The sequence below is a fragment of the Seriola dumerili genome, unplaced genomic scaffold (assembly GCF_002260705.1).
Source record: "Seriola dumerili isolate Sdu_G_001 unplaced genomic scaffold, Sdu_1.0 BDQW01000024.1, whole genome shotgun sequence".
Classification (NCBI taxonomy): Eukaryota; Metazoa; Chordata; class Actinopteri; order Carangiformes; family Carangidae; genus Seriola; species Seriola dumerili.
This window is the reverse complement of record NW_019174279.1, coordinates 855663-866350: the sequence shown is the minus strand read 5'-3', so window position 1 is coordinate 866350 and position 10688 is coordinate 855663. Positions and strand designations below refer to the sequence as shown.

Below are 10688 nucleotides of genomic sequence, written 5' to 3'. Positions count from 1 at the left end.
AGTAAAGGTAGATCTTTCTTGAAATAAAACTGAGAAATTGTGAGGCCAAACAATTTTGAGAAGCATCTACTAGGGCTGGTGTTTAAAATTACAGTTTGAATATAAATTATATATGCATTAAATGATTCTCAAAATGCTTCTTCTCGGCCTCCTGCTCAGATTCACCTTGGCCTCTTAATAGTTTGCAGAATACAAACTGAGCTGACTTTATCAAAATGAATATCACTAATGGTTGAACATTTGCTAAACAATGAGTTCTCACATTTCAGTGAATTTTGAAATCTGCCTTGTGTCACAAACTCAACAACAAATACAATGTTATCCCAGACAGTTGCTGTGAATATTGCACTGGTCCTCATTGCATCAGCTCGCAATCATCTTTAACCATTAACACACCACATTTCACATTGCACACATTGCACATCTTATGGTCAACTCTAACATCATCTTTTGTTTAATATATTGAGAAATTATGAGTTCTTCCTGAGAATCAGAATTTAAGACACTTAAATCCATCAACTGCACAAAAAAAGACAATATTGTGTCACAGTGAAAGATTATTCAGGCTTGAAACTTTGCCTATTTTTACTGCAACTGTGAAAGTTTTTTTTTTAAATGACTCAGATAAATTTCCACCTTTTTAATTCCCCTTTTTAATTTAATGGTACTTCTCTTTGATAATTGAAAGACTGGGACCAAAACAACCAAGTATTATAAACTGAAACAGTCCAGCTGTTATATGTTTTATATGTTATTTATATATATATATATACACATATATATATAATGATATATATATATATAATGTTGCAGCTGGTAACTTTATATTCTGCTGGATAGCTTAAATACATCATAGTTTATTAGTTCATTATATTTTGTATTAATAAGTAGAATGTAGAGTAAATAGTTACTACAGATGCCAGATAAACGTAAACAGTAATTTTCAATATGCGCCCCCAGAATGCAGTGGAGTAGAAGCTTAGAGAGAAATTACAAGTAACACAAGTACAAGAAATATGTTCAACATGAAATATTAAAAAGTCAAAATTCTTAATATCTGCAGGAAAAGGATGGATAGTATTGCGGAGGATTGTATTATTCATGTCCTACAAAAAAGATTTGTTTCAGAAAAGGAGCCCTCTGTTCCTCTCAACTTTCTTTCTGTATACAACATAAATAATTATCAGATGTGTGTGTTTATGTATATTCTTACAAGTTTTTTTCTCCCATCTCCTTTTTTCTTTTTATGACTGGTTGACATGATTATTGTCTATTGGTTTTTGTGAAACCTGTTTTATATACAGTTGTTTTATACAGTTTTCTTAGCTGTGGCATATTGGCCTTTCTTGTCACATATTTTTTATTCCGTTTTATGGTTTTATGCTACAGAACTATATGTGCAAATAAAATAAAATAAAAATAAACAGTACTTGAAGGATGTACTAAGGATTTTTACACCACTGAGGTTAACTAACTAAAACACACACACACACACACACACACACAGATAAAACAGCCAATGTCACATTTGTTCCTTGCAGTCTATATACTAGACTGTGATGTTTTCGGGTCATGACAGAAACTGGCTATATGACGCCATCTTGTGGACAAATTAAGACATTGTCAAAGTTTTGGTAATATTCCTTCTTAGCTGCTACTGATGGATCAGGTTGTTGTTATGGTAAAAAGAGAAAAAATGCCTACTTAACACTCCTGTTTATGTTTAATCCCTCAGTGCAGACTCAGTCAGCTGGTTTGGAAGTGGGCTGGTGGGAAATCCCCCTACAGAGGGAGTGGTCCTGCGGAGGGCCTCTGTGTCCCGTCCGCTGCTGCGAAGACGAACACGCATGCGCAGTAACATTGTCTGCCTGTCAGTATGTAGTTTCACTTTGCGCAGATACTGACCCGTCTTTGGCTTTCCGGCCGAAATTTGAACGAAAACACAACTTAAAGATTAACTTTAAAACTGCGTTTGAGGGATTTTGAAGGGCGAAGATATTATTTAGCCTGTTCAACCTTCTCACGTAAACACTAAACAAGAAAACGAAGCGTAAACAACACGTCTAGCTAACTCTGAAGCAACAATGTTCTGACATCTGAAGCTAATTATCATCTGCCGACAGGTGAGTTGATCATGTGTGTGGAGTGAGATGTTGCTTTTAGTTTACCTTTTGTTCACACAGTCAGGCTGCTTTTGAATTGCCTGACTTCAGTGAACCTAACATTGGCTCTTGACCCTAGGTTTAGGTCACTGTAAGAAGTTACATACAGCATGGTAAACATGGGGAAAATGTATGTGCAACACTGGAATGTTAAAAAAGCAATAAAAAAGATTCAAGTGGAAATATGTAGTAGACTTTAATATGTGGTTGATATATAGGGTCTGTGTTATTCTCTTGTGAAGAATACAAATATTATAATATATTAGTATATGCAATACATACCACTTAACTGTTAGCTATAACACCATTTCTCCTGTTGATGCAAAGAGGAGTGCTACAAATCGTGCAAATGCATAATAAATAAAATAAATAAAAAGGCTTAAAGATCTACAATGAAGTTCAAAAGTCTGTGGTCAATGTAATATTTTTCTTGTTTTTGTCATTTTTTTGCTGAGGTCCTTTTAGGCTCCCTCTGTTGCCCAGCGGCTCCAGTAGACCTCACACTATGGAGCGGACTGCACTCAGACAGAGCCAGCTCTGTGGCTCCTGGGAGATGAAGGAGAGACTTGGGATGGGAGGTTTTGGACACGTCTACCTGTACCAGCACATTGTAAGTTCTGTCATCCACCTGTACACCAAGGAGAACATGAACTCCAGACCCAGATCTGTCTTTGGCTTGGTTTTATTCCCTGGCTGTGTTTGGAGCAGGAGCTGGGAGACAAGATCGCTGTGAAACTTTGTCGCCTGGAGCTGAACTCCAAGAACAAAGACCGCTGGAGCAGAGAGATCCAGATCATGAAGAAGTGAGTTTAAATCATCTGCTTGTGTTCACATCGTGGCTCATTAACAATATATTTTTTACTATTATTTACTTGTCAAACCATCAGTACTTGTATGGCTCTCTTCCCTTTATAGGCTGAATCATGTGAACGTTGTTCAGGCCAGAGAAGTACCGGAGGAGTTGAGCTCCATTGCTATAAATGATCTACCTCTATTGGCCATGGAGTACTGCTCAAGAGGAGACCTACGCAAGGTACCAATCTGGTAAATTATAAAGACCCTTAACAATTTCTTGTCTTTTAGACAATGCACTCTTAACCTCTGTACCTGTTCGTGTAGGTGTTGAATAAACCAGAAAACTGTTGTGGGCTAAAGGAAAGTGAAGTCCTCTCGCTGCTTAGTGACATTGGTAATGTTTCCCTAAGCTTTTACTTTGATAAAAATCCACAGTTATCACTATTGATTGCATAATGTATATGGAATACATGTTCTACAAACTCAGGTTCTGGTATCCAGTATCTCCATGAAAACAAGATCATTCACAGAGACCTAAAGCCAGAGAACATAGTTCTGCAGGAGATCGGTGGGAAGGTGAACTCATTTCTTTTTGTACATGCATGCAGCCTGTGTAATCTGCGGCGTCATATATTGTATAGATTTCTGTGCCTTGCTCTCATTATGAACTATGTTTCCTCCAGCTTGTCCATAAAATCATAGATCTGGGTTACGCCAAAGACCTAGATCAGGGCAGTCTCTGCACATCATTTGTTGGAACTCTCCAGTATCTGGTAAGTTTTGCATCAGTACTCTGCAAGCAATGTGTTTCTTCAATACTTTTCAACAATCAAGCACTTATAAATCTATCTGTATGTGTTTCAGGCTCCAGAGCTGTTTGAGAGTAAACCCTACACTGTAACTGTGGACTACTGGAGTTTTGGGACAGTGATCTTCGAATGTACTTGTGGCTTTCGCCCCTTTTTACACCACATGCAGCCTGTACAGTGGTGAGTCATCACCAACATTTTTATTGATCTGAAAAATATCTGTGTTAAAGGTGGAGACAAACTAATGAGACTGAATATTGGTTGTTTTTTTGTAACATTTTGTGGATCTAGTTTTCAATTTGTTGACTTTATTTACATTTCTCACTGGTTGTATGTTTGGCTGCTTTTGTAGGACAAGTAAAGTCAAGAACAAAGGCCCAAAGGACATCATGGCAGTAGAGGACATGAATGGAGAAGTCAGATTCTCCACACATCTCCCATATCCCAACAATCTCAGCAGGTAGAGACAAAAAGACGTTTCTTCGTACCCACCAGTGCTGCTCATTCTTACTTACATCTAACCTTTGTGTGTGGATGTGTTTGTTAAAAGGCCACTGCTGGAGCCAGTTGAGACTCTACTACAGATGTTGTTACTGTGGGACCCTGCAATGCGTGGTGGAGGGCTGGATCCTGAGAGAAACAAGCCGAACTGCTACACTACTCTTCAGAATATTCTCAACACGAAGGTCCAAAATATGAACCGTGCCTGTATTTAGACTCACTAAAACCACATTTTATGTCATGCTTTTATGGTTTATGGACAGTTAGCAAAGGAAACTTCTCATTGTTACTCCAGGTGATTCATGTGTTGGACATGACGTCAGCCCAGTTGCACTCCTTGGTTTTGGGAGCTGAGGAGAGCTTACACTCCCTGCAGCTTCGTCTGGAGACACACACACAGACACGCATTTCCCCGCTGAGTCAAGAGCTGCTGCTGGACACGGGAATCTCCCTCGACCCACGCAGACCACCCGCACACTGTCTTCCAGATGGATTGGTATGAGACACCAATGTAAACATAACTGTCTAATGTCAATCAGGCCAAGCAACAAGTACATATGCATCAGGGGACAATAGGACCTACTGTTATTTTCTTTTTTTATCTCCATATTTTAGAAAATATTGTTTTTGTTTGGAATTTTTGGGTAATTCTGCATTACACTGTTCCATGTATGTTATTTCTGGTAACAGGATTTGGGTTTTTTGCTTTTGTATTTCAGTATTGCAGTTAGTTTAACAGGTAATTTGCAGTTAGTCTTTGTGAGAGTAAGAATAGATACAGAAAATAAGTTGGTTTGTTATAATTGACAAATTGCAGACCATATGAATGAATGCATTAAGTAAATCAGTACATCTCAACCTCAGCGTAGATTTCCACTGGAATTTTTGTTTTTACAAATGAGCGAACCTCCACCTGCACACACTATGGTATGCAAAATGATACTTGTTCTCTGCTTTCAGCAAGGCTGGGACAGCTCCATAGTCTTCCTGTTTGATAAGAGCCTGACTAAGTACTCTGGACCACTGACTGCCAGACCTCTGCCAGACAGTGTCAACTTTATAGGTGAGATATATAACTGTCAGTCTCCTGCTCCTGCTGGTCTCTGGAGGGTTTCCTGCGGCCTTGAAAGTTATTGAAAGAATACAAAATTCAGAAAAGTAAAATAAAATAAGATATTTGTTGATGTCTTCAATCTAGTTATATTGTAATTTGTTGTCCAAGTTAATGTGGGAGTCATGTGTCTTTTGTGAACTGTGTGTTGTCTCAGTCAGGGAGACCAAGACACAGCTTCCACTATCTGCACTGAGAAAGGTGTGGGGGGAAGCAGTCAGCTATGTCTGCGGACTGAAAGAGGACTACATTCGCCTGTACCAGGGACAGAAATCTGCCATGTAAGTGTATAAACACACAGAAATACATGCACTCACACTCTGAAACATCCTTATCTTGTGTTTGTGTCTGCGCAGGCTGAGTCTGCTGCGTTATAACACCAACCTAACGCGGTACAAGAACCTGCTGTTCTCCCAGTCACAGCAGCTCCGAGCCAAACTGGCTTTCTTTAAGACCAGCATCCAGCACGACCTTGAGCAGTACACCAAGCAGAGGCACACCGGCATCTGTGAGTTGATGTTAATCTGCTGATATGGTATGTACTGTTATTCAAATTCATCACTGAAGCCCCAAGTAAAGTATCTGCTGTTGTTGTGTTCCTCTGAAGCTTCAGAAAAAATGTTGAAGACATGGCAGGAAAATGAAGAAAAGGCTGATGGGTTTACAAAGGTAGGAAAGTTTTTAAATTCATAGTAATTCTACGCACCTGCAGTTGTATCAAATCCTGTACATGCTAAGGGATGTTTTCTGCTGTAGGTTGCAGATGTGGGGTATCTGGATGAAGAGATTGTTGCTCTACATTCTGAGATTGTGGAATTGCAGAGGAGTCCATTTGCGAGGAGACAAGGGGATGTAATGGAACAGCTGTCAGTATCTCAGTATTTACACTGTAATAATTTCCTTAAAAATAACTGTGATATGCACAAGTTAACACTCTCTTTGTCTTTTTTTCAGTGAGGAAAAGGCTATTGAACTCTACAAGCAACTAAAAGCTAAGTGCAAAAGTTAGTACCAATCATTACACATATAACATAGTAGACATGGGTTACAGGGGCCTTTGCTTTTTATTCTTACTCACCAGTGACAGCCAGGGCCAGAGGCATTATGCTTTCAGTTTGTCTGTTGGTCCATATGTCCGCCTGTCCATGTAATGCCTTGAGGGAATCCCATCAAATTTGGCACAATTTGACTTGCGGATGAACGGATTGGATTTTGGTGCTCAAAGGTCACTGTGACCTCACGAAACATGTTTTTGGCCATAACTTAGAAATTCATACACTAATTCAGACACAATTAAAAGCAAACGTCTAATAGGATAAATTATGAAGTGATGACATTATATATATCCAAATGGTCAAACTTCAACATCACTATGACATCATAATTTTCGGCATAAACACTTCTTATTCAATGCTGTAGTTTCGGTAATTTGTTGTGCTCTTTTTTGCCAATTATAATGATGGAGAATCTGATGATGCTTGTTGCTGTTAATGCAAGTCAGCGCTACAAGGAATAAGTTGGGTTTCATAATGTCCCGGAGGATTCATTGAACAAATGAGTCCCAGTGGTGCACTGTATAATTAATGCCTCTGCTGTGTTTGACACAGAGGTAGAACAAGGCTGCAAATGGGAATAGCAAAGTGGCATATAGTATGTTTTATATTTATAGAGTATGTGTTTGTACAGGTCCTGACCCTCCACATGGCTACAGTGACAGCTCAGACATGGTGAAGACCATACTCCAAACGGTTCAGAACCAGGACAGAGTGCTGAAAGACTTGTACACTCACCTGAGGTAATTTATCCACAAGTGTAGTCCAAACAGATACACACAACCGAGGTATCATGTTTAGTTCTCTGTGTGTCATTTGTGGTTTTCCCCATCTCTCTTGTTTTCTGTAGTACAATTCTGGTGTGTAAGCAGCGCATCGTTGATTTGTTCCCTAAGTTGGAGAGGGCTGTAGAGAACATAAAAACTGCAGAAGCAGCAGTGATGCAGATGCAGATGAAGCGACAGAAAGAGTTCTGGTATCTCCTCAAGATTGCCTGTGTGAGTATATTACAAATGGCACTACAGAAAATATTCTTAGCTATCACTCATCTTTGGGTAGGTTTAACATCCCTTATACAGTATTAAATGTATAAGTCAAATAATGCTGTATCTAATACAATGTGTGGTTATGTGTTTAGGCCCAGAGCAATTCTCCATCGCAGCCACTTATGCAACGACCCACTGACAGGTAAGTTCTATACAACTCAGAATTCTCGTGAGTTCAGTATATATTGTATGAGTACAGTATGAGTTGTATTTCAATGACACTGTCATGGGAACAGTCTCACTAAGACATTATGTGGCTGTTTCTCTGTCATTAGCTTAGCTGCAGTTTAGAAGATAAAGTGGAGGTCCCATTTTCAAGTGGTCTTAGTCTTTGGGACCCCACTGTACTGTGCAGAATGAGCTGTATGATCTATTAAAACCAACTGCTGGGTTTTGCACAACCCACAAAACTGCCACACGAGGTCACCCCATTCACTCTAAAGCCTAGTAGCTTGTTGGAAAAGTACTCATACCCTCCCGGATTACTATAAACATGAAGACATACAATCAATTCAGAGTCTCTTGTCTCTTTCAGTGAAACTGTTCATCAATTACTGGATGAGAATCAGCGTTACCTGAATCAGTTAACTTCTCTGCTGCAAGACGCCACCCAGGAGATGGACTTCAGTGTTATGGTATGGCATATAGGTGTGAAGGAATGTGATCATGCATATAAACAGAATCCTGAAGAAACAACTGTGTGTGTGTAGTTTATTTTGTATTGACTTTACTAGATCATGCTGGTTAACCTGTTTGAATTTAACGTTCAAGTTTTAAGATGAAAGATGGAGAATTGCATGTATCTTGCTGTACAGTAACTGATTGAGAGGTACAATGGCTTTATCTGTTTATTCTCTCTCCAGGATCAGGACTGGAGCTGGACTCAGTACAGAGCAGTGAAAGCTCAACCTCAGAAGCTGTAAAAACTGGCAAAAGTCTCAGTGTTATGAGTCTAAAAATATATACTGTAAACAAGTGCCTTATCAGAGTGACACTATCTGAAAGCTTTGTGATTCCATACTGTATCATTTAAATACATGTGATGCTGTATGACAGTAATGTGTGAAGTACATATTGTGGTAAGCTATTCATGTTTTAACTTAAATTTGTATTATTGAATTTTAAAAACTATATTGAGCTATCACCCACACTTATTTATTGTACTGGTATTATTGTTCAGAATAAATCACTGCTGCTAACAAACAATGCATGATGGAATGTGAGTAAATTTTGTTACTGTATGACATATATGATGTTTTGTCTTTGTTCAAGCAGTTTAAATGTAATTTCTTAGAATGGGTTTGTCTTTTCTCTGCAAGTGTTAAACTGCTGAAGATAATAAGTATCTGGATATTTACATTCACACAGTGGACCAGACAACTGTCTGCACACATACAGGAAATTGCTTGTTTATGAGACCCTGGGTTCAGGATTCTCTTGGGAGATGCTGAAACCCAAACAGCAGGGATGAAGCACAAGCTAACAAGCATAAATGAATATGTCAAGAAAACGAGTAACAAGAAGCCAAAAGCATTGTCTCATAAAGTATGAGGGAGGCTTAAAGCTTGTTACTGTGTGACTTCTGTAGTACATTATCTTTATTTAAATAAGGGCATATCCTGTCATATGTGGAGGATTTCTTTGTAACCATGCAAAATTAAGATAGTATGCAAGGCAATTTTGCATGTCTTGCTGTTGTTTTACTCATACACTGTTTTCTGACCTCCATTATTAACTCCACACTGCAGATTGTTAAGATCTCTTTTTCAGACTGAAACCATTGTCTGATTACACCATTTCACATTTCAATCAGTGTGTTTGTAAAGACTAAATAGTACATCAAGAGTTAAATATCTGCAGTTAATAGAGACACTGGACAAATAATACACCACAGTACTTTTTTTATCCCAAGTGTCAGTCAGTCATAGTCTGCTATATGTATTTTGTTGTAAGCTGGTAGAATTTCACCTTCATTGTCCCTATCTAAAAAATTAGCCATTTACTCAGTAACATTTTAGTAGAAAATGTTGTTGGTTTTACTTACATATCAGGAATATTAGCACATTTGAATAGAATATGTTCGATAATGGACAACAATATGGCCACTTTTGTCAGTTCTTTGTCATCAACTTGATATGCAGCTGTACCGTGTTGTCTGTTTGCTATAAACCTGATCTCAACGTGTCGTGAAATATTTCTGTAACATTTTATTGTATCTATTTTTATTTGATTTGATTTTTCAATTAAAAAAATACAGTCGTAAAAAAAAAATTAAATACAATATATACACAGAGACATTCGTATGTATTACATGTATACCTATATGGTACACTCATACACAGTACATGAACAACTTGCAGCTGCAGGAAGCTAAGAACATGAGCCATTCTAAGAACTCAAGCCAAGACAAACCGGAATGTATTGCCTTTCATCGTGTGTCAAAACCATAGGCTGTATCGGACAAAACATACATCTCTCGCCGAATTGAGGTGGATAAAAGGGGCCGAAAATGACCTTTGCTGTAAATGACAATACCTTGAACTGTCAGTGAAGGCACTGCCTAGGACAGTATGCACTTTTGATACGCGTTTACTCAGTAAAATTTAGTAAAATATAACTTTTCTTTGTGAAAGAGAATAAGGCTGAACCCGAGCGAAATGCCTAAATACTGATTGGTTGGTTCTGCCCAATAGAAAAACGGTCATTAACATATTGTCGCTAAACATCATGGGAAACTTCTAACTACTCGCTCTAAGGACAATAATTCGCTTGTTCGACACAAATGTTCGCGCCTGCCACGCTGTTTAAAACAAACCAAGCGAACTATAGACGTTGTGGCAAACATGTCGATATTCGTCACCCTGATAGTATACATTTGTTTTGGGTGCCGCCTTATAACTGGTCCTCCTTCCGCAGTTGTGTTGGATGTGAGGGCGATCTGGCTGCGACATCTGTCACCCCATTGATCGCTAGGGTTGATTCGGCTGATCTGGCTGGCTAGGCGGGTGTCCCCTTCCTCCCTCACCGCTCCACGTGTGTCCCTCCCGAAGCTCCGCGCTCGGTGGAAGAGGACGAGGTCCCCCCGGCGGACGACCATCCATCGGTATACCAGTAGCTGCGCTCCCCTGCTAGAACCTCCAAACAAGCTCAAGGCCCAGTTGTAGGAGAAACGTAGGGAAGTCAAGCTCCAAGCTTCAGACACATCCAAGTGC

General features: G+C 39.1%; 1 protein-coding gene across 2 annotated transcripts; it reads left to right on the top strand.

Moving 5' to 3' along the window:
• The first annotated feature begins 1883 nt into the window (after positions 1-1883).
• On the top strand, positions 1884-9626 carry LOC111234378 (inhibitor of nuclear factor kappa-B kinase subunit alpha-like). 2 transcript variants are annotated; one of them, XM_022762447.1, is made up of 22 exons: positions 1884-2123; positions 2628-2772; positions 2871-2965; positions 3078-3195; positions 3282-3351; positions 3445-3533; positions 3641-3730; positions 3822-3946; positions 4119-4226; positions 4317-4452; positions 4563-4763; positions 5228-5330; positions 5536-5659; positions 5735-5886; positions 5986-6047; positions 6135-6244; positions 6333-6382; positions 7065-7173; positions 7281-7428; positions 7569-7618; positions 8012-8111; positions 8340-9626. In XM_022762447.1, the coding sequence occupies exons 2-22, from the start codon at positions 2668-2670 to the stop codon at positions 8397-8399; spliced, it is 2205 nt and encodes a 734-aa protein (XP_022618168.1). In that variant the 5' UTR covers positions 1884-2123; positions 2628-2667; the 3' UTR covers positions 8400-9626. The 2 variants fall into 2 exon arrangements, with proteins under 2 accessions (XP_022618168.1, XP_022618176.1); XM_022762455.1 differs by having other exon boundaries at positions 2618-2772.
• The last annotated feature ends 1062 nt before the right edge of the window (positions 9627-10688 follow it).

What these genes read in the sequence shown, in the direction of transcription:
- LOC111234378 (XM_022762447.1), top strand. Translation starts at nt 2,668, where the DNA reads ATGGAGCGGACTGCACTCAGACAGAGCCAGCTCTGTGGCTCCTGGGAG. An exon ending in AGGCTGATGGGTTTACAAAG is followed by an intron (nt 6,048 to 6,134) that starts GTAGGAAAGTTT and finishes TTTCTGCTGTAG; the next exon opens with GTTGCAGATGTGGGGTATCT. An exon ending in ATCTCCTCAAGATTGCCTGT is followed by an intron (nt 7,429 to 7,568) that starts GTGAGTATATTA and finishes TTATGTGTTTAG; the next exon opens with GCCCAGAGCAATTCTCCATC.